The 25,018-nt window shown below is 37.9% G+C and overlaps 1 protein-coding gene across 4 annotated transcripts in view; it reads right to left on the reverse strand.

The window, feature by feature from the left end:
- Positions 1-25,018, reverse strand: part of BBS9 (Bardet-Biedl syndrome 9) — a 277,203-nt gene that overhangs the window by 97,859 nt on the left and 154,326 nt on the right. For all 4 annotated transcript variants that reach the window (XM_031553992.1, XM_019616668.2, XM_031553991.1 and 1 more), the window contains one exon: positions 17,000-17,110. In XM_031553992.1, coding sequence (XP_031409852.1) covers positions 17,000-17,110 — 111 coding nt within the window. The remainder of the gene's footprint in view (positions 1-16,999; positions 17,111-25,018) is intronic.

Raw genomic sequence — 25,018 nt, forward strand, 5'->3', positions numbered from 1 at the left:
TTTTTTAGTTTAGTTTACATTTATTGCATTACATTGACTATCAAAAAGCTCCTCTGAAAAAAATCCTTTTAACAAAGGGAAAAGAAAAGAATGAAGGGTAATTTAATTTTAGACCACTCAGATTGATTTCTAGTCCATGCTCAGATGTCTGGAATTCAGCCAGAATAAAAACTGTATTTTAGGGAAAATGAACTAATACAGCCCAAGAACAGTTTATTATACTAAAGTTTAGCTGTTGGCTATAAATATTCTAAAATGTTAAAACTGCTGCTCAAGGGTATTTATATGTTGGCTTAGCTTCGTGTTCATGATGGAGCCTTGACCTATTCTCCATTTGATGAAATCAACAAAATGCTAACAAGAATAGAAGAAGCAGCTGTCCTAATATGACATTTCTATCAGGCTTACAACCAACTTTACAGCGAGAAAGACCAAATACAGTTGATATAGAAATACTGGAGGGTGTTTTCACTTTGCCTACTGCTCTCCCTTGTGAGTTCAGTGAGACTACATAGACTTAGCAGTGCATGTGCTTAACAACATTTTTGGATTAGATCCTGTGTCCACAGTTTTCGAGCTGCGAGAAAATTGCCAGGAAAGAACATAAATGAATTCTGGCACAATGCACTGAACACAAGAATGAAGAGGCTCCCCATTATAAACAAACCACCATCCATGGTGGCATAAAAATAAACTAGTTTTCCCAGCAATGGCTCGTTATGCAACCAAACTGAGAGTAACTTTGCAGTTCCACTTAATAAAGCATAGCTCACAATTTATAAAATCTGAATACTGTTCTGGGTTTTTTTCTTCAGTGCTCCTGTAAGGGTTCTGAATATACTTCAGCTGTTCTGGTTGCAAGGTACATGGCAGTGTAAGCTGGGCATTCGTGTTTCCTCTGTTCCCATCTTTCTTCTTGAACCAGCTTTTATGCTCCTGCAGTTGTGTAGTGAATGATCCAGGGAGCCGATCAAGTCAAGAGCTAGGATGCTATTTCATATTACACTTAATTTCATATATATGGCCAGCTGCCAAAATTGATAGTCACGTTCTTCTCCATATATCATAATGCACATACCAATCTCCTCCACAGCAGTACTAGCAGCTTTGCACGTGTAAGCCCAGTCACAATTTCCTGACCCCACAAAATAATAACCTTTCCTTCTGGTGATGTAACCATAATGAATAAAGACTAAGCTAAAAAAGCATCTTTAACTGCACTTGAAACTTGGGGCAAGGTTTCAAACAGTTCAATTCCCTGGTCATACAAACTGTAGTACCAGCCCTAGTGAACAGAGAAAGAAAGTTGCCTCTGCTTTATTTTCTCTTCTTCCCACCATCACTTGGTTGTTGGGAAGAAGAGAAGATGAAGTGATGGCAACAGCATTAATTTATGCCATAGCTCATTCTGCTATGACCAGTTTTGCTTTAAGTTAGCAAGAGAACCTAGCTACTACAAGCAGCCTAGCTATACAAAAGTTACATTTTGCAATATGCTGCGAAGAACAGTTGCAGTGACTGCTTAATGTCACTTGCAAATGCTTTTAATCCTCCATCACAAATAAAAACTTTGCTGGGCTGTGACAATAAAGAACTAATACCTTTTAGATGTGGAACATTTGGTGTATTTCTGGTTTTCTCACATTTGACTGTGCTATGTTCATCTGTCTCACTTTCTTAGCTTGTTTTTCCAATTCGCAGTGCATCAGCTCAGGTGTTTGCAGTAGAAAACCTCTACTGACTACCAATCTCAAAGCCACAAGTTGTTAGTACTCATGTACATGAAAAAAAAATCTGACAATTTCTGGAATATTAAAAGCACCAGAATAAAGCTACACAAGCAAAAATTTCTAGATAAACAGAGCCACAGAAAAGCTCTAACTGCATATATTATTTGTATTGCTACAATTTTCTTGAATCTGATCAGAGATCAAATAATAAACTGAGTTACAACATTTTGATAAAGATACTTTCCAGAAAACAGGCTTAACTTTTCATTTTCACATAGTCTTCAGGGTTCTAATACATAGCCAGAGTATTGCACAATGCTCCATGGTCCATCATTCTGCCCATGACACCCAGGGTAACGAACTCGGTGAAGACAAATATATATTACAACAATCTATCATCCAAAATCACACATTAAATTCATTATTAACATGAAAGCAAGGGCAACCTTTTAAAGACAACTAAATTAAGAATTCAGATTTGATTAAATAATGGTTTTTTTTGCAGTCTTACTAAAAAGAAGATATAAATTGAATATTAAAAAAAAAAAAATCTGGCCTAACTGGTGACACAACAATTTTAACTCCACTTATTCAGGAAATATAGCAAGTTAAGTAAGCACAGGGTTTCTTTGGAGGTCCACCTCATTCTGTGCAGCAGCATGCAGTGTAAATAACCTATTGCTGATAAAAGCAAATGCGTTCTCAGTCAGTGGCACAGCACATTTGTTTTAAGGTTGGCAGGAAAGGAAACAGACCTAGTTGTAACATCAGTCCAGACAGCACATCCTGTGTTGCTGAACATTTTGGAAGATCTTTTACTTCCACCCATAATACATAACCATAGTCTGTGTTTGTGAATATAAGCTATTTTGCATCCATCACTCGTTATTGAAGACCTAAACTTAGTAAGCTTTATACATTGGCTTACTAACACTAAAGCGTAGGCATTGACTTACTTATGCAATCAAACTAGCATTGTTTAGGTCCAGAGTTTTTCTGGTCTTATGTTCCAGCAGCTATTACAAAATTCCAGACTGAGATTGTTTTCCATTCCCTTCACTTGAGCCTCATATCTTACTTTTGGAAACTTAGCAGTAAGCTTAATACTAAATTGGTAAGGGGAATATGGCAGCCTCAGGAATGGAATTCCTAGAACAGGTGAACAAGTAAATGCAAGGATACTCTGTGGAATATGACAACACAAGAGTAACCTAGAGTTAGAACGTACTTAGAGATGGTTGATAAATATTTGATAAGGCAGACAAGGACTTCCATAGGATAAGGAATGAATACTGCCTTGCTGGAACTGTTGATTTTAATAAAGAAGGCTTATATTTTGCTGCTGCTGCTTGGGCATTTTGTGGAATATAATGCAATATATCCTAAAATAAAATGTTTTGTCCCAAGATATGCTGCTATTCCTTAAGAAAGTCATCCAAGCACTCTCTCCCATCTGTTCTTGAATTACAGTGAACTCGCATCGGTTATTAAAGCCTAGTATTTTTAATATTGTTATTGTAACAGATGTGTGCCACAACCAGAAAGGGTCAGAAAACCTGCATTAACCATAGCCTAATTTACTGAGTCATAAAATGCTTCCTTCAGAATTCTCCAGTGAAGTTTGAAATACAGGACACTTTCATGTTTTGAGGACAACATAGTCACATGTATTGCATCTCATAGATGCAGGTGATAACCTACAAATCAATAACCAAGGAGTTTGTGAGAAGCCATCAACCACGATAGCTTTGACAGCGCACTGGGATAAAGGCCCCAGAAGACCTTCCTATTAAAAGCAGAATGTGATTGCTTGTGGATTAGGCATACGTTCACACTGTGGGCCTGTCTCGTCATCATTAAAAAAGATCTGTGGAAGAAACAACTTCTATATGAACATAGAAATGTGCTGTCCTTGTTTGTCCACCTTGGTCTTTCACATATTAGCATTTTGAATGGCATAAAGAAGCACAGGCCCTGTTTTGGTGGACTGGTTGGTGACCCTGCACATAGGAGGGGGGTTGAAACCAGATCATCATTGTGGTCCTTTTCAATCCAGGCCATTCTATGATTCTAGGATTCTTTTACTACCACATACAAATCATAAAATGTATGATAAAAATCTTAAGTGACCGGTTTTAAGAGCTACAGCCAGAACTACTGAAATATTTACTGCTCCATCATATCAAATTGAGAACATTTCCTGGCTTAAGAGTTGATGTGCAACACTGAGCAATAATAGACTATCAGGATTTGTGGTTTAAGCCTCTTCTGAGATTTGTCAACCCTAGCACCACAACATCACCAATCTGTATAATTACGGTAATTTAATTGCTTTTATAACAGCTCTGAGCTGCAGAACCTTAATGGTGCAGCAACATTTGGAAAATTTTACTCCAATAATCAAGAGGAAAAAAAAAGAAGTTAATATAAACTCTGAAAATGTTTCTGAATTATCCACAATATTGCTTAACTAGGATAATACACTCTGGCATTGTACATCCTATGTATTAGCACCAGTGTCTATTCCTTGATGATGAATCATAAAACTCTAACAATACTCCAAGTTTGAACAGGGAGGGTGGACTACCTCTCCACATAGGTCTGGCTCAGCTCTCAGTTGCTTCCCAGAATACAAATCTGGCCACGGTCTCCACTCAGCAGAATGCTCTTGCCAAAAAGAATGTGGGTACACAGACAGAACACCTGCCCAGAAACGTAGCTGTTTAGTTCCCTGGCTGCAGGGAGCACTTGAGTCCGTTGCTGCTGCTGGAGGGTGGCAAGGATATCACCTGTGTGAGGTGTGAGCGGATGGAAGATCTGCACAGCCTGATGGTAGAGCTCAAGGAGGAGACAAAGAGATTAAGGAGCATCAGGAAGTGCGAGCAGGAGATAGACTGGTGGAGTAACTCCCCAACATGCCCGGGACAAAGGCACTGATACATCCCAAAGAGTGGTGGAGCCCCTGCGTTGTTACCGTCAGGCAAAGAGAGGGGACTTAAGAGATGGGAAGGAATAAAAACAGGTCTCAGCTCAGTGTTGTGGGCAAACCCCCTCTCTATCTACCTTGATTCCCCAGGTGCCCCTAAATAGTAAGTTTAAGGTTCTGGATCTCAAGGAACAAGTATGTGAGCATGCAGTGGAAAGTTCACCCACGAGGTTGTCTAGGGTGAGGTGGTCAACTTCACGCCTCAAGACTGCCTCCACCAAAAAGGAAAGAAGGGTAATTATCATAGGCAACTCCTTTCTGAGGGTAACAGAAGGCCTGATACATCGTCCAGAGCCTTCCCATAGGGAATTATTGCCTACCTGGGGCCCTGGTTAGGGACATTACTAAAAAAAATTCCCAGCTTGGTTCCACCCTCTGATTATTACCCTATACTGATAGCTTGGGCCAGCAGCGGTGAAGTCACTGAGTGAAGCCAGAGGGCTATCAAAAGGGACTTTAGGGGATTGGGGTGGATAGTTGATGGGGCAAGTGTACAAGAGGTCTTTTCCTCTATCCCTTCAATGACAGGGAGGGATACTGAGAGGACCAGGAAAAGCCATCTGATAAATACATGGCTAGACCATGGGACGATTTACTTGGTGCCTGGCCTGGTGGCTACTAATGGGTCTCACCCATCTCAAAGGGGGAAACGGATTCTAGCCCAGGAGCGGGTAGGACTCATTGAAAGTACTTAAACTAGGTAGGAAGGGAGAAGCAGACAAAATCAGGCTCATTAGAGATGAGCCTAGGGGAAAAATGCTGGGGGTGAGGCAAATGGTTCAGCTGAAAAGCATCTACACCAGTGCATACAGGATAGGCAACAAACAGGAGGAAATGGAAGCCACTGTGCAGCGGGCAAGGTATGACTTCATTGCCATTACTGAAACATGGTGGGATTGCTCCCACAACTGAAATGTTGCAATGGATAGCTATAAGCTCTTTAGAAGGGATAGGCAAGGAAGGAAGGACAGTGGTGTGGCTCCCTATGTTAGAGAGTGTTTTGATGTTATTGACCTTAGGGCTGGAAATGATGAACTACAGCCTCTATGGATAAGGACCAGTAGGAGGTCCAACAGGGCTGACGTCCTAACGGGGATCTGTTTCAGACTGCCTAACCAGGGTGGAGAGACAAATGAGGCATTTGGCAAGCAGCTGGAAGAAGTCGTGCAATTGCCAGCACTTGTTCTCATGGGGGACTTCAATTTCCCTGATATATTCTGGAAATATAATATAGTACAGAGGAAGCAATCTAGAAGGTTGAATATGCAGAAGACAAATTCCTGATGCAGCTGATAAGAGAGACCACCAGGGAGGTGCCGTGCTAGACCTGCTGTTCACAAACAGAAGAACTGGTGGAAAATATGGAGGTCAAGATGTTTTGGACCGAGTGACCAGGAAATGGTAGAGCTCTCTATTCTTGGTGAAGTCAGGAGTGAGGCAAATCAGCAAAACTGCTACTCTGGACTTCCAGCAGGCAGACTTTGAACTATTCAGGACAGTAATAGGGAAAATCCCTTGGGAATCTGTTCTGAAGGGTAAAGGCGTTCAGGAAGGCTGGTCACTCCTTGGGAAAGATGTCTTAAAGGCACAGGCAGGTCTTACAGCACAGGCCAATAGCATGTGCTGTAAGATGAGCCGGGGGGAAGGAGACCAGCATGGATGAACAGGGAACTTTCACCAAGAGTTCAGGAGAAAGAGAGTCTATCTCCTTTGGTAGAAGGGATGGGCAACTTGGAGAGAGTACAAAGAAGTTGCTGGGTTATGCAGGGAGAAAATTAGCAAAGCAAAAACCCTGCTTGAACTCAACTTGGCCACAACAAAAAAAAATTCTACAAACAGATCAACAGGAAGAGGAGGGCTAAGAAGAACCTCCATCCTCTACTGGACGTGGGGAATGTGACCACTGAGGATAAGGAAAAGACTGAAGTTCTCAAGGGCTTCTTGACATCTGTTTTTAAAAGTCAGACCAATTATCCTTGGGATACTCTACCTCCTGACTTGGAAGTCTGGGATGGGGAGCGGAATAAACCACCCATGATTCAGGTGGAAACAGACTCCTATTATTCCACTTGGACTGTCATAAATCCATGGGGCCAGTGGGATCCACCCCAGAGTGCTGAGGTTACTGGTGGAGGTGATTGCCAAGCCAATTTCTACTATCTATGAGTGCTCCTGGTCAACTGGAGAGGTCCCAGAAGACCGACCTCTGGTAAGGCCGCATCTTGAGTACTGTGTTCAGTTTTGGGCCCCTCACTACAAGAAAGACATCACTGCCCTGGGCCATGTCCAGAGAAGGGTAATAGAGCTAGTGAGGGGACTGGAGCACAAGTTTTATGAGGAGCAGTTGAGAGAACTGGCATTGTTTATTCTAGACAAGAAGAGGTTCAGAGGATACTCCCTTACAACTACCTGAAAGGAGGTTGTGGAGAGGTGGGGATCAGCCTCTTCTCCCAGGTAACTAGAGATAGGATGAGAGGGAATGGCCTCAAGTTGTGCTAGGGGAGGTTCAGGTTGGATATTAGGAAAATCTTCTCAGAAAGTGTGGTGATGCACTGGAGTGGGCTGCCCTGGGAATGATGGTGTCACTGTCCCTGGAGGTCTTCAAGAAATGTTTAGATGTTGTATCAAGGGACATGGTTTAGTGGGCAACATTGGTGGTAGGTGGACAGTTGAACTAGATGACCGACCTTAAAGGTTTTCTCCAACCTTGGTGGTTCTGTGATCCTAAGTGGGATATAATGGCACTGATAATTTTCAGAAAATGACATAAATCTCTTAGCAATTCCAGTAACTACCTCCAACAAAGAGCATGTGGGAATATGCTCCCTCATTTCAGACATGCCAGTATTTCTTTAGAAGATTCAGTGTTTCCATTCAAAACTCTTATTTTAAAAGAGGTTGCAAAGTCAGCCCTGGGGAAGAACTGATAATAGCAGTTTCAGGTGACTTCATGCAATTTTGTAGAAAAAAAACCTGTTTTTTTTCTTTTCTAAAGAAAATTTAAGCCATTATCTCATAATGTGGATGGCTGCCTTTTGGAATTGAGAGGGGAGAAAGGGGCATGAGACACCAACATTACTTCTTTTAGAAGATACTTTGGAAAATAACTGCTAATTCATCCACAATGCCTTTTTTTCCAGCAAAAGTTCCTAAAGACCTAGACCTAATCTCCCTTTGGTAGCTAATGTTGACAAGCTACAAAGTGAGTCTTGGCTTTTTGTGTAACCTGGAAAAAAAGACCTGGAAAACCATTTTACAGGCTCATTCTGCATTTAACTAATAGTCGTATGTGAAATCATTAGGTTAGTACTAACTCTGAGAAAGGCAGTGAAACCCAAAGCTTGTGGATAGAAGTAATGTTTATTGTGTAGTCTGATATATATAACATAAACTATACAACTCCAACCCCAAGTTTCCATATCAGGCAAACAAATCCTTAGAGAGCCCAGTGAATTTTCAGGATTTCCTCAAACTTTCAGTAGAGCTTTTCAGAAGCACAAAGGGTCTTAAAGTGAAGTATTTGGTTTTGTTTTATGCTATTGAACATCTTTTCAATCACCTCTTTTATATAAAGATGGATGGTGGAAGCAAGAAGTGTCTGCATTCTCTTATGCCCGCCAACATTGTTTTCCAGGGCCATGAACAACTGACCCAAATTTAATAAAAATTCTTGGCAGTCACAAAATCCTTCTTGGCCGGGAATACTAAGTGGGCATTTGAATAATGTTTCTCTATCCTTTTATTATTTACCTTTTAAATAATACCTCGTTATAAACCACAACAGCTTGGATGTTTTTTTGTTTCTCAAAGACTATCAAGAAAGTATAGGAGACGTGAACATCAATTGGGAAATGACTGGCTTCATATTTTGATTATACACATCACACACATTTATACACTTTTATGTTATACACATTATAGGTAACAGTTTAGTAGAGACTTCAAGATTCTTTTAACCAGATCAAAGGCACTGCAGGAATCTGAAGACCAAATGTATTTAAGCTGCTCTGAAAATAATGCCTCCTATTTATTTCCATGGAAACTAAGATACAAAGAGCACAATAACACTATTTCATAGAGCAAACTCTTGGCTAAAAGCTGCTGTTTTTTGACACGGTCATTACCACTGGCTATGCATTTTTGTCAGTGATGAAGAAAAGCCTGCAATTGTGGATGTAAACCACTGCCACTGTTGCCACTATTGAAACACACCACCCACCACCTCACTGTGCTCTCACCCACAGTTTGGTCTCCATAAAAGTTCTGCAAGTGTCAGTGAGTGTCAATGGGTGCCATTTTTTCCAACGTGCAGAAATTCAACGGCACATCTTTGCTTCATGCACACTTTCGTGTCTGATGCCATTTTGTCAGACTGCCCCTCTGCTGCCATCTGTCACACAGCAACAACATGTAATGGAATATTGGAGGGAAGGTTCAGCCACTATTGCCATACCACCAACATCCACCCCCAACACGCTGGACAGACATAGTAAACAGGAGGCATTGCTTTCATAGCAGCCTTCATAGTCAAAACTACAAATATTAGAATATAAATAAGACTTGCTAGTTTCTCATGTGTAATACTACATTTCACAGGTGATGTATATACAAGACCCTACTAAAGGAGAAATTGCACTCAGTTGGTATTGACTTAATGAAGGAATTCTCACATTAATCTCTTAAGCTGTACTGTTCTTTAGAAAAACAGACTCTGTGGAAAAGAAAACCTCCATAAATCTCTTCAACTCTCTCCAGAAAAATAGGCTTTTTGTAGCCCATGGATTTTCTTTGCACCTTTTCTTGTGGAAACAATTAGCTTAGCAATTTTAAAGTATTAGGTAGGCCCAGCTGCAGGCTCCTGGAATCCATTTTAGATAACAATGTCTGTACAGAAATGACAAGAATACAGTCTCACAGTACTACAGTAAGTGGGAAATGAGTAAGTGGACTTCTAATAAGACTTCTAATAAGTCCTGAAGGGGCTTTCACTTCCCTGTAGCTGTCACAGATCTCAGCACTTTAAGCCAGATTTGTTTGTGATTCAAGTACAGACTTGACTCTTCATAAGCTCAAGGACAAAACACAGCGTTGCAACTCAAATTTTAAAATGCTCAAAACTGAGCTGTCAAAGACACAGTAATTCCTTCTGACTTAAGATGAATCCCACTAGTTGGTCCTTCAGTGATTTCCAAAAGCCAAACCCGTAGTCAGACCTGTTCTCTATGTCACGTGAATAGAGTAGCCAAGTTTCACACAATACTGGTTCAAAACTATGGCCATGGAGTGCTGAGAAATCTGTTCTGAGAAACATACTCAGAATGATTCATTCAACTGACTATTTTCAAAGCTCATTATAGGCACAAAATCCCAACCTAAAGAGCATGCACATTTTTCCAAAATAATATTTAGTCTAATTTATACATCTCCCTTCTACTTATTCTGATGTAAAATACTGTTAGATTGATTTCTGTCCTGTTATACTAACTTGAAAAAGTTAAATGCTTGGCTACATAATTTGAAAATACGTTTGCTATTATTGGCAAGAATATCAGTATCCAAACAACTACCAGTATAGTAAATTCTATAACTGCAATAATAGTAGTTAGGCAACCTGTACTTTAACACTGTAGAAAGTTTACTGCAGTTATTAATTCTATCCTTAAGTGTGTACAATCTAAAGAAAATAGAAATTTTAATAGAACTACAGTTTTTATAGTTTTTTACAGCATGTTTAAACACTCTCTAAAGCAAAATCAAGGACGTCTCTCTGCTCATTTGTGAAGGTAACAGATAATAATAAGAAAGGTATAAAACAAAGATGAAAAGACCCAGTGGCTGGTTGGCAACAATTTACATCCCAAAGCTCTTGCACTCCAATCCAAATGTTTAAGAACATTTCTTTCTATAATCAAATAAATGAAACTATCACAAAACTTTATCTTACATTACACCGTTTTGTGATGTTACTCTGTAGACTGCAGTTCCACACTGTTGTGCATTCATACTAATCAGGATCCACAAGAAAATATTAAGTGCATGCCTAAATTTAAATGAGTCATTAGACAACTCAAAAATGGTTTCAATCTTCTTTACAAAGAAGAATTGTTTACATAAGGTTGTAGTAAGTAAGTATCTCTTGGGCTGGAATCATGTAATGGTTCCTGAAATTACGTAGGCACATTAAGGACAGTAACCTTTGATTAGAAAGCTGAAGTTGTAAAATCCCCTTAAATTGCACCCACCACATCAACCTGGACATTATCATGCAATTCTGTAGACAAAGTAACATAAAATAACAAGTAAAATACAATCAGTAAAGCTTGTAGGAAAAGATGTGCAATTGTTCAATGTCTAGGTGCAACTCTGGAGGATGTTTTAAAAATTTGGTTCAAAATGTGATTTTACTAGAATTTATAGCTCAAGTTTGCAATCATTTTTGTATAACTGTCTGCATATTTTATCTAAAGTAATAATCCAGTTTCTTCAAATTAGACAGCTAAATTCCATTACATTATATAAATGCTGGGGTTTTTTTGTGTTTGTTTGTTTTTGGTCTTGAATGCAATAAGTATTTAACTATGAGACTGAATTTACTTAATCTAATCATACAAGATGAGAACTTTGAAAATTAATATTCAAGTAATCTAAAAATTTACATGACACAAAAATACAAAGAATTTAACTGAAAACAGTGGTGGAACAGTAGCAAGTGCAAATGCCAAAGCTTTGGTCTGACCAATTGCTTCTCTGAAATATTTGTACTTAAGCAATGAATGTAAATACCAGCCCACCATCTCTGTTGCTCTCTCAAAAAGACACAATGGTTATTCTAACTTATTACAGTGAAGTCAGGCATGTATTTCCCTAAAATCTTTAAGATTCTCTTTGTTTAGATAGATCATTTATGAGATGGATTTACTGGATTATGGTGAAAAAATTCTGCCAGGAAAATCAGGTCTTACATGTTGTGAAAATTCCTACAGCTGCACGACATGAAACTTGACAAATCTGTCTCCCAGTGTTGTAAAATCCTGAGCAACTAAGTCAATTGCAAAGTGATCTGCACTAATGGTCCACCAAAAAGAAATAAATAAACAAATAAAGGCAAAGATGCATTTTTCAGCCCAACCATTCTCTGATTCACACTAATTTTTCATCTTGTTTTCCAACAGCTTCTTGGAGGTTACTCATCATATACTGGCTTATAAATCCTTATTATTGAAAGAACAAACAGACCTTTTGTATCTAAAATACTGAATAGGAATATAGGTTAAAAAATACAGCCTAGGTAATTATTTCATTGTAGTTAGCATATAAAGAATTTAAAGTTCATATTTAAGGGATATATCCTGATAAATACAGTTAAGCTTATTTCATTTGACATCGTCTAACAGTTTTATTGTTCAGAGAAAAGTTATTTTAAAGCTGTTCATTATATACAATACAGAGAGTATCTAGAAAGTTAGCACGTACAAGAGCTTCTTTATAGTTATTTCCTACAAACCACATTTCCAGCTCACTTTGTCAGAAATATTTAAGAACTTCAGAACGGAGATCTTAAGAATTCTACTCAACAGTTACCTTCTAGAACACACACACACGCATACAGACACACAAATCTTGAAACCAAACCACTCATTCTCTCAATCAGACTTCAACTCTAGTAAGAAAACCAAGACTTGAAAAGAAGAAAGTGGAAGACAACAGATGAAGTATAACAAACAGAAAGGCATCTGCATGAGAGTCTACATTCCATGCATTTGTACTTGTGATTGCAAGAGAGATCAGCGTATCTGCATTGGTATTGTATCTGTGAGCTCATGGAAAAAGTAATGATGTCTCAACAGGGACTTCAAAGTGGGCTCAGGACTTCAAATCACATTCAAATTCTCTACCAGAGTTCTGCAGTCCCAGATGAAACCTATGCTACTCTGTTCTCACTCAAACCAAAACCTCAAGATCAATGTTCACATGAATAGATTTATCACGCTAAGGTCACCCTCCAAGTCCAATTCACACAGACCCAGTGACTTGAGGGGGTAAGCAGGAAGAGGAATTAATTTTCATTCACTGGGATGGAGAATTTTCACAGAAGCATTTTTGTAGTCACTCAAAGCAAAAGTTGCTGGTAAGAAACTACTCATACAACTGCATTAACTGTATTCATTTTCAAACATTATGAACTTCACTTATTGTTTAGTATGGAATCACAGTAGCTTGCTGGCTTTAATGGAGTTAGCCACCTCAAGGCTAACTGAAAAATTGTCCAGGCAAGTAGTCATCACAGCAGTAATACTGCAAATACATTGAAAGGGATCTCAGCCTGGTACAGAATTTGGAACTCCTCTTCTTCTTGACATTTCCCCTTCAGCACATTTCTCCTCTGTGTTCCAACCTCCTCAACAGCACTTTTCTATTTAACTACAAGCTGGGAAGTCCCAGTACAGCTCCTCAGAGAGCATTCTTGTTACTTTCTCAATGAGGAACCTCAATGCTTCCTGGTGAAACAATTTGCAATTCAAGCATTACGTTTCTTTTCAGTAGATAAGACACTTTCTTCTGTTTTGCTTTTCTATTGCTACTGAAAACTGCTTCAGTTTTGTTGTAATCTAGCACACCGTATCAGTGGGAGGAATCAGAGTTCATCCTTTTTTCTCATGATAAAATACAGGTGTTCCTACCAAGGCAGCTACACTACTGTTTTGCACTACATTGTGTATGAGTGTTAATAGATTTTAACCCGTACAAAATTGTGCTGCTAAGATTTGGTCCGGCACCAGATGGAGCAAGTACATAACTACACTTCTCACTAGTTTGATGGATGATAGCCTACTAGTTTGAGCGATGATGTTCTCCAGTGACCAATAGAATTCATAGGAATACTCCAACTTGATGGACTCATTTTATTCCTTTGATTTACATCTTCATCTATGAATTCATATCTATTGCTACAGAGATTTCTTTTCATATTTCCTGCTCAGTGGTATCAAATCACAGAATCATAGAGGTTGGAAAAGATCTTTAAGATCACCTAGTCCAACTGTCCACTTACCAACAATATTGCCCACTACACCATGTCCCCAAGCACCTAAACACCACATTTACACATTTCTTGAATACCTCCAGGGACAGTGACTCCAACACCTCCCTGGGCAGCCCACTCCAATACATCACCACTCTTTTTGAGAAGGTTTTCCTAATATCCAACTTGAACCTCCCATAGCACGACTTGAGGCCATTTCCTCTCAACCTATCACTAGTTACTTGGGAGAATAAGCCAACGTCCAGCTCTCTACAACCTCATTTCAGGTAGTGATGAAATCTCCTTTGAGCCTCCTCTTTTCCAGACAAAACAATGCCAGTTCCCTCAGCCACTCCTCACAACACCCATGTTCCATACCCTTCTCCTTCTCTCAGCTTCAAGGCACAATAAGGGCCTGTGTGCCCACTCAGGAGACCTCCACCACCTGACCTGAGCAAATACAGCCACACCATCTCCACCACTGTGTCCAAGTTCACAAAAGGCATATCAGCTGAACTGACACAGCCCCACGAAGTGCATTAGGTAAATACAGGAACCTGGCCAGCATCAATTTTGCATTGCAATACAACTACCCTTGTACAAATAACTAAATACCATCTACAAGAAAACAAAACTTCTCAGCTTATAACCACCACCCTCAGAAAATGGAAGATCTACCAAGAAAAAGAATTTTTATTTTACTTTCTCTCTTTCTTTTTCTCTTATCGGTTGAGCATAGCTAAATGAAATGAAAAGTCATACATACAGAAGATAACAAATATCCTTCGAGGGCATAGCCTACTCACTATGTTACAGTCTCTGGTGTCTGAGCAAGAACTCAGGCCAAAAATATCATGTATAGAAAAACACTGCAATGCTGTGATTTCATGCCTAGCGTTACCTTATGGTTTAAGTAGCTCCCTTGGCTCTTACACTTGTAGCAATTAGAATTTCCAGACAGCTCAGTGGCAAATATTCTAGGTTCTCTCTACATCACAGCACTAACTGGCAGATGGCAGTCATTCTTATTGTGAATGAATTAAATTCATTGGTACAGCACATGGCTGTAAACCCAAAGACTTGTTTAAAGCTTTCAAAATTTTCATTCTGCCTTTTACAGAAAGTTACAAAGCAACAACAGCCAGTTGTGTGATGCAAGTCCCTCTCTTTTTTTTTTTTTTTCTCTTTAAATCACAGGCTAAGTTCTACAGTGGGATACACAGATCAACATGCCACTGTTTCCGGAGTTCACCATCACATTTCTACCCTTTCTCCTTCATGATACTTTTTTAGCAATGAGGTTATTCCAGCACAGAATGCTATCTCCTGAAGAACACAGAAACAGTCTCTAAATTACTGCCTCGCATGCTTGATCAGAAAAAAATGGAGCATCAGACAAAGAAGAGGGAATACCTGCCATATGCTCCTGATTTTTTAGTGTAGTTGCCTCAAATTAGGATTTTATCAGGATTGCCTCCTATACAATGAAGATGAAACACTTCTCCATTACTAGGACAGTACTTAATATATGTGGCAAAGGTTAAGCAATACACATTTCAACTTCGACAGCTTCTTCTGACCTGAGGTCCAGGTGGACTGCAAGTAGTTAGCACTCTGGAAAAGTCAGAGTTCTAGGCCTTCAATGCACATGTCAGGTTGTTTTAGTGACCAGATTATGGAGTTTTAAGTTACACTGTGGCAATTACTGTACGGAATATCACGCAAAAGTAATGCCTCTTATTTACTATCATGGAAACACAGCAAGGAGCACAATAATACTATTCCACAGAGTAAATTCTCAGCTACAAAACACTGTTTTTCAACACAGTCACCACCATTAGCTATGCATTTTTACCAGCCATGAACAAAGTGTGCATATCAAAATCTGCACCAGTGTCACCGTCTACACCCACTGTTGCTGCCACCACTGCTGAAACGCATCACCCACACAGTGCCCACATCCACTGACTGGTCTTCATAAATATTCAAGCAAGCATCGATGAATGTCAACGGGTACAAATTTTTTTCCACACGGAGAAATTATTGACACGGACTTGTTTCATAGGTGCTTCCATGTCAGACCCCATTTGGTCCACCCCTCTACTGCCATCTTTCACACAGCAACAACACGTAACAGGATATTGGTGGGTAGGTTCAATCTCTACTCCCGTACCACCAACATCTGCCTCTGGTTTTGTGGGCCAACATAATAAAACAGAAGGTGTTATTTTCAGAGCAGCCTTTATATATTGCTGCAGAAGGTACCTTTCTCCTGCTGCTCAGGTAAACTCTGCTATCACATTAAGCTCTATGTTTCAGTGACATCCATATCTTGCACTCACGTGCAAGAATTAGCCAGGTAAACAAGAAGTTGGATGCACTACAAACAAATAATTAACTGTTTTCTGCAGATGCATGAGGAAATTCCAATAATCTATTTCTGAATATTGATACGTGCAACTTCCATGTTTTTTCCTATTCTTGACTTCAACAGACACTTCTATTGAACATAACTGATTTACCATTAACACTGAAATGCATTTAAAATCAAATATCACAGGGAAAATCAGGAAGATATAGTATACAGCAAGGGGCAAAAAAGAGAAGGTACAACTGAGTAACCAGTATGGGAAATTGCTGTAGTCTAAGTCTGAGAGCTTAGCAGGCACTTTATTAAACTGCAATGCCTTACTTTACAGTTCTGCTCTTAAAATATGTTAACACTATATCACAGTTCCCGGCAGCATGAAGTCTTTCCAGAAAATGTGTCATCACCATATGCAGCATATTTTATAGCCATTATAATTTTATTATATCCAATAATATTTTTCTGAAATTCTAGGAAGTCTTCCCACAAAAGATAAGTAATGACTATGTTTTAATCAGCTGGCATAAAGTCTAACCACCATACTGCAGAAAAAAAAAATCCTTTATTACACCAAAATGACCTCGGTTTCATTTTGCCTCTCTCAAAAAGGTTATGAACAAAATCATAAAGAATCTCATTCAAGTATTATGTGGCACAAAACTTCTCAACTGTGAAGTTACTTAACTCAAAGATTGATTTCTGCAATTTATTGATTCTTAATTGAAGTAACTGAACAAATTCAGAATCCTATATACTGCACTATTAAACTGAAAATTTGACAATTATGCTAACAAATCCTGAAATATATGTCATTTGTTTGCGGATCCGTAAAACACACTGAAAAGACAAGCTATATATCTCTGAGCAAAACAAAGTAATTTTTCTTTTCTTACCAGGGTTGGATTTCTGCTTTGCAGTGTGCTTGTGATGGGAGAACACTGCTGTGGAGCCCGGTACAACTGCTCGTTCCTCTAAGTCAGACTCTGGGATTGTAGCACAGCCACCTAGTAGAAAAGGGAAGGACCTTCATGTGGTGCTTTTTGTAACAAACTCACCAGTGCACACTTAAGGAAAAGAGGTGATAAATTAACTGACATGGAATCCCAAGAACTGAAATAACCTTAACTGTAAAAAGAAAAAAGAAAGTCCTGTGAAGTGAAAGAAAACCATTACCATTGTTCAGAACACTGGTTATGCCTTAATGATTTCTCTCTACTACTTATGTTAGTTTAAAAAAAAAGTTTGAATGTACAGATTACTTAAAACTGGTTCCACATAAAAGCTGGAAATAATATGTTTCATGTTAAAGATCAGACTATTGGGAGCTAGATCTGTAATACAAGTAATTTTATGTGCGTGAAATAACTTTACAAAGTCAACAAACCTTATAAAGATCGTTAGCCTGCCACAGAGAATTACATATGATGATATTTTTTTGGATCGGTTTTTATATGAAATATTTTTAATTACCTCATGCTAGAGTCAGGAAAACACAGGGACACTTTCACTGTACGGTTACACTGCAGTGCCTTTCTCATTAGTGATCTCAGGATGCAGGACATAACGGATTATTTGAATTCTGCAATATTGCTTTTCTTAATAGTTCATAAGACAGCACAATGATTTTAAATGCTTATGTTTAAAATATGAAAAGGAGAATGATCTACTAGTATTAATACCTGAAGGCAACTGCAGTAGCTTTCACTGGAACAGAGTAATGACTTTTTTTTCCAAAAGGCTGTGATCAAGACTTTGGAGAACGTATTGATGTTCCACAGCAAAAGCCATAGCCTTACAACAAATCCTTTGCTGATTCAGTCTGCGTGTTAAGCTTGTCACAATCGTGAACATTTTAAATCTCAAAGCAGGGAGAAGCATTTTAAAGTATTACCTTTTCAGCCCTGCTTGAATGCCACTTTTTCCCATGTGATTAATATTTCTATATCTTACCTTCAGCTATTCTAGGCAATTCTTGTTGAAGCCTGAACTTCTGCCCAGCAATTTCAAAATAACACCCAAACTAAAATCTAGTACAGTGCAGTAGATGCTCTATTAATGACCATAGACAAATGGTCATCTGCTTTCAAATTTAGCTCTTACTTAAATATTTTGTTGCTCCAGGACATAAATTTGCATCTCTTTCAAAGAACCACTACTAACAGGTATACAAATGCACATACCTATTTACTGCATTCTGAAAGCACGCATTTACAAACAGCAAACCACGGTTGTTCTCTCCTTAAAATAAACAAATAAATTAATAACCTAATAACCTAATAAAACGACTGTTAAAAATAACATTGCATCCTCAAGAAGGAGAGGTGCAGCTACCCAAGTAGTTTCAGAAGCACTGGCAACACACTAAGTCCTGCAGAAATGTGTCTAGCTAGGGTAGAGCATGGCAGCTCCACAGAATACTGTGAAGGCACTCGTTCCTACCAACTGAAGAACTGACACAGCATCCTTTATTTCTAAGGAAGGCATAAGCTACTGTATTCCAGATACACCCTGATAGAAAGTGTAGCACACGTTATGGATTTGCATTTGACTAGAGCAAGCCAATCTTTTCTGTTCAAAAGGACGGTTAGGTGTTAACTTATCCACAGTGTATATTACCCATGATAGCTTCAGCTATTTAGGGTTCCTGCTATGAAGCTAAAGGAGAAAATGGGAAATGAGAAAAACGTTGCTGTGTTAAAATACCACAGCAGTGTGGCACAGCATAATATATAAACCTACCTACATCCTAAATGAAAACAAATATCAGTAAATTAATACTTCTGTTCTCATTTGCAAATTATGACTAAACTGTAAAATCAGACTTGATTAAACGGAAAACATTTAAGTATTTTTCATTCTCCAGATAAAATCTACCCTGTTAAACAGAAATCTGTAAACACAGGATACAAAATTAAGGTTTCTTCCACAAGGGAACTATTAAGAATGGTATCATACGTTTTAAAGGGTTTTATAAAATTTTTAACGTTATGAGTGAAAATTCACTCAGTTAGTTAGTGTCTATTGGATTTCTACATGGAAATAAACTTTTACAAGTCTCATTCTGAAGTCTGAAATTCTGTACCTTACATGGCCTTGAGAATTGACAACTTTTGATGCCAAAGTATTTCATTAGTCATCAACCGTGATAGTAACTGAATAAGAGTTGGAAAAGGTCTATTTGCCCTTAGGTATAACACTACTTTCTGAAATGAAGTAAGACTTCCTGCTCTTGATTTCGATATGCTAAATTTGTTAAGATTTCCTTGTCAGCAGATACTATCAGAATGTACTCAAATTAAAAGCAAAATTCACCTTATCCATTACTTTCATTTCGTGACAGAAAATAGTCGGGACTGAAACGTTACCAATTACAGATGATTTTACATATAAAGAAAGTCCAAGCAGAGCACACAGAGTAACAGTAACATCATAATTTTTAGTAGTATGAGAAGTAATTATTTCATATTTCTGCAAGGATACTGATAACTTTCATATATGATCTGTCTTATAAACACCATTGCTTCAGAAATGTATTCACCGTGCTGAGGTGAATTAGCAAATATAATCTTTACACCACTGTAGACCATCATTTGGCAAAAATACTCAGAGAGACAGGTACCAGTAGCCCGAAAAAAAATCTCTTTCCCATGAGGACTCTAAGCTCTTCTGAACTACATTGTGCAGGGGTTCTACTGAGGTTATCTATCCCGTTTTCTTTGGTCAGAGGCCAATAGAATTTTTACTTTAAGTCAAAGAAATCACTCTTAGTTCTTGTATATCTTTGTATGCATTTCAAAAGGTAGCCACAGAATACCTATTTTAGCAAGCATTTTTATCTACCTGGAGTCTAGAAGTCCCAGCAGCAGAATTTTTCACGTTCATTGATAATTAAGTGAATGGTACAAAGTAGAAAAGTGAAATATTTAAGGAAAAGGTGGGGGGAAGCAAGAATAGTACATAAATCTACAGACTGGAAATGATCCAAGTTGAGAAGTTCTCCAGATGTCAGTCTGTAAACAGTGCTTCATAATATGAATTTCCCCATTAATTTTTGGAAGGAATAACATCTAGAATACATTTCACCCACTCTTTCCCCCTTTTCTGTGTAGCTAAATTCTTCTCCAACATCACAGATCTTTTATCAGTTGTGATAAATCCAAGAAGAAAGCCGTGGTCAGCAGAACTGTTTGATAAGGTACAACTTGCATAAAATTACTCTGAAGCGAATTATGAACTTTGTTCACCAAAGGAAATGAAACTTCTCTTGTTTATTTTCTCTACGTCTGTTTTTGTGACACGTTTGGTTCTTAAGTTGGAAAAAGACACCCACACCCAAAGGAAACATAAACATAATGCATACTGAAAAAAAACCCTAAGTACTAACAGTTTTCCTACAGGTTCCTATCACCATGTTTTTACACATTTTAATATGGCTCCAAAAGTTTAAAAACAGGAAAACAGAAGTAGTATACATCTAAAGAATGAAAAGGTACTTTGAGGGTAAGACCATTTGAGCTTCCTCTTTCTCTTCCAGTCAATCACAAACTAAACTATTCATAAAGTTTCCATTTTCCTCTGAAATTAACTCTTTTACAGGAGACTACAGAAAGAAGAAATGCTTCCTTGGCAGCCTTCAACAGTAAGAGATTCAAAATATGAGCAGAAAGCTCAGAAGCTCAGTCATTAGCAGGTCTTTCATTTACGTGCATGCCTTTGTAACAACAGAGATAATCTAAACAGAAACATAAGTTCACAGAGATTCCAAAACTATAGGTAAAGTCAGATTCAGTTGATTATTTTGGGGACGTATACACTAAAAATGCAGCCTAAAGCATTATAGATTCTTTGCTCTAAAAAATTAGCTACATTTATTTCAGTCCTGTAAATCTGGGGGGGGGAAAAGGGGGGGAGATCTGCTCATCAGAAAGTAACCATTTTGTTTAGGTAAACACTGCTTGCAAGCTTTGTACCTAGGTAGTTGTACTGCTGCTTCCCAGAAGTAAGATAGAACAATACTATCTATAGAAGAAATCATTACATATTTGAGACTATAAGATCCAGGGAATATTCATTCACATGATTCGATGAAACATACTCAATCTGTAAGGAGAAAGAGTAAAGAAATAAAAAGGAGAGGAAGAGAAGGATTTTTTTTTTAATGTGTCTTGCTGATAATGAATGCACAGTTGCACTTTGCAGTACAGAAACAACTCAGATCTAGTTCAAGCATTTGCTAGCAAAATGTAGACTCACTAATCAGCTACAGATTTCAGGACAAAGTATTTAAATCCAATAGCGTGGCTACAATTGTTTAGTCACAAAACTCTATTGTTGCTCTTTGTGCCTGGGTTGACTTAACCAGCATCAATGAAATGATGGAAAGTATTTCTGTCTTGCATTCCTCTGAAGTAATAAATTAATGAAAAATTATTGTAACAGAGTATGCAATCCAAGGTCACCATAGATCACCAAATATATTTTCAATGACAGTACAGAGAAACACACTAGGCTGGTATTCTGCTTCACCCTTGCTTTACTGAAATGTTTCTTAAAGACCTAGTTCATAAATTCATAATAGTTCATAAATAGTTTGTCTTACAGTGTTGCATTGGTGTTGCAATTGCTACTATTTGCATTAAGAGCTACGCAGAGATAACATGCAACAACCACATGTGACTTCTTCTCAAGCTCATAGCGTGTTCTAATATCTTGAACACATCTGAACCCATAAAATCTTGACTTAGGAAGTTCAGGGCATTTAGGCAGTACCTTTTTACAGGAGAAATATGCTGTTTACAATCATCAGATTGTCTTGGCCATTATTCCAGAATGAGGTTCAGTGCATGTGGTATGCAAGTAATATGAATGGCATTGGGAAAACACATTGCTAAGAACAGATCTAGCAGCTGTTTTCATTAAAAAAGCATTACTGGACATTCAGCCAAGAACACAATCAAAATTAACATTCAGTGGTATTCTTACTAATACAGGTCTAAGAATGCAATAACACTAAACTGTATAAGGCTATCCAACACATAGCAAGGGTAATTTGTTACTCACTAGGAACAAAGGATGAATGATGATAGTTGTGCTTCAATCACACAAATCTGTTCTGTCTTCCAACTTCCTATTCACTTAATGAGCACAGACCAGCTGAAAAACACGATGTGTTCTGGTGTGTGCTGGGAGAGGTAGTTATCACTGAGCTGTGTAGCATTTGGAGGACTTTCATCTGCCTTCGTGTAGCAGCATAAAAAAATCACTTTACAACAGTAAGTTTTCAAGGGGGAGATCAACTCTTAACAAACACCGTAACAAAAAAAAAATAATCCTATTTTTAGGGATATGGTGCCTGACATAACACCTGGTACTTTGTTTTTGACTAGAGTCTGTGGCCTCTTCCCTGCATTCAATGTACCGCCAACTGCAGCTTCCATTTAGTGTAACAGTACAGGTCTTTTTCTTCAAAATGCTTAAATAGTGCAACAGCAGAAGTCTTAGAACATACTGTCTTCCACACACTTTCAGGGACAACATTTTTCATTTACCTTTTTGGGAGCAAGAGCGTGAACGTGCAGGAGCTCTGTCGTTATTGGCTCTGGCTTGGTTGGTCTGTTTTAAATACATACATAAATTTATTTTGTGTCACAAGAAAATGTGTATGTACATATGGATTATATAAAGCATTTTATATCAAACATTTTGTTTTCATTGAGACTTCTATGGAGGATTTATTTCATTGTTTCAATAATGCACGATGGTGAGGAGGCTTCTGGATATTTAAAATTGTGAGGGTTTTTTAAACTAACTTTCAGTAAAAAAAATTAACTAGGTTATGTTCCCTTTGATAAACACTTCCCCTATTTTCTTATTCTTAATGAGTATTCTAATTAATTTCTACTGCCAGTTCTGGTTTCTATCTGACAATACATTCCAAGAGAACTCTGGAAAGTGAATGTTCACACAGCTGCTGAAACAGCTGGGAAGTCCAGAGCATGCTTGTAAGAATGTTCACAACATTGTCTTTATGTAGTCACTGTCTTTCCTTCAGTGTATAGTGAAAGCTGAAAGACTAGAATTTACTATTGCTATCTTGATACCAAACCCTTCTGGCACTCAGAAATCTAAAAGGTTTAGACAAATGCATTTATCCTATTCTCATTTGAAACACTGTTATATTTCTGAAGCACACACATGACATTCTCCACAGGGAAGATGTATGCAGACACTCAGATGCTATACATTTGCAGAGAGATATAAATATATAAGCACACACAAATTTTGATCTTGCCAGCGAAGAAAGAGTGCGTGTCCTCGTTCTCTGGTGACAGAAGTTGAAAAAACAGCAAATCATGGAATTTATTTTCCATGATTTATTTCCCAAATCATAGAATTGCTCAGGTTGGAAAAGACCTTAAAGATCATCAAAAGTTCAACTGCAATCTGTTCGTGCCTTTACAGTTTGCTTGCATTTTCATAACTTAGGAATGTTTCCACGTGTTCTGTGATACAACCGTACCACAAGACTTTCAAGGTGAGTATTCTATGACTGCTTTGGAGAAACAAACAAGGACAAGAATACAGAAAGAAACTACTGATAAGAGATACGATATCATATATACTATGATGACAGAAGACAACTGAATAAGTAATTGGGAATCAACTGGCATAGTTAAAGTAATAAGGTAATACTTCACAGCAGCAATGTGGTGGACTAGTTTGCAGTACTGGTCAGTTTGGAAACATTAAAAACAGCTTACCAGACAAAACATCAAACTAAGCCACAGTCCAGAAGATTGCAATACCAATTGCAAGTGCTTTAATATTAGGAGAAGAATTGATATTATCAAAAACAGTGATGTCATGGAAATGAAAGAAGATACAATAGCTGCTGAAGTAGTCACAGGATGGCAAGAGAAAGAAAAAATGGTTCCAGCGTAACAACCATGAAAAAGATGAATTCATTGCTGAGATCCACCTGTGAACATTCCAAAAAAAAAAAAAGCTCAAGAAAGTAGTTATCATATTGGACAAGGCACCGGTGAGACATCTGTGTTCAATTCTTCTTGCCATGCTCATCATAGATTAAATAAATCTGAAAAAATTCAGTTGAAAGTTACTAAGATAAAATAGGAATCATCTAACTTATGGACATACAAAGCAGAGGACCAACCTTGCTTAGCTAAGAGGATTAAAATGGAATGGAATAATTGTTACCAACAGAAATTAGGACAGCAATCCTTACTGTCTGGTGAAATAAAAGACGCAGGAAAAAAATGATCAGAAAGTAATTATGACCTTCTAGTTTCTGACAACAGTGAGCAAAGGTTTTGAACAGCCCCCAAACATGAACTGCAAAGTGACACACTGCATTTACAAATGGCCTTAAATTACCCTATTCTAGCACAGAGATAGAGCTTGTGAACTGGGACATTTTCTTCTGTCCTCCCCAACTCCATAATATTGAAGACACAAAGAACACAGGATGAAACAATACAGACTACTAATTGATAAATCCATGATTATCCTATTATCTGTTATCTAATCTATGACTAGTTATCTGATCACGAGAATTTCAATGAATAGGCATTATCAATTTATCTAGTAATACGTAACTACAGAATTCAAAATGAATATGACATGCGCTGTGAACAAAGTAGACTATTTGCCTTCTTCATTCAGTTTTGTAGAGCAAACTGTCAGTTCATATTGGAAAATAAAAACTGCAATGATTCTGGGAACAAAACTATCATTGAAAAATATTTAATTAAAAAAAACAACAGTGATACTGCAAGACACCTGAAAATTCTAGTTCTGGCAAGTTTGACTTGGTGAGTAAACTTCTGAATTTATATTTGGAGAGATGTCTGACTACAAAATACAAAAATTCAGGTTGCAAAATTAAATATAAT

Source organism: Meleagris gallopavo, chromosome 6, assembly GCF_000146605.3.
Source record: "Meleagris gallopavo isolate NT-WF06-2002-E0010 breed Aviagen turkey brand Nicholas breeding stock chromosome 6, Turkey_5.1, whole genome shotgun sequence".
NCBI classification, from domain to species: Eukaryota; Metazoa; Chordata; class Aves; order Galliformes; family Phasianidae; genus Meleagris; species Meleagris gallopavo.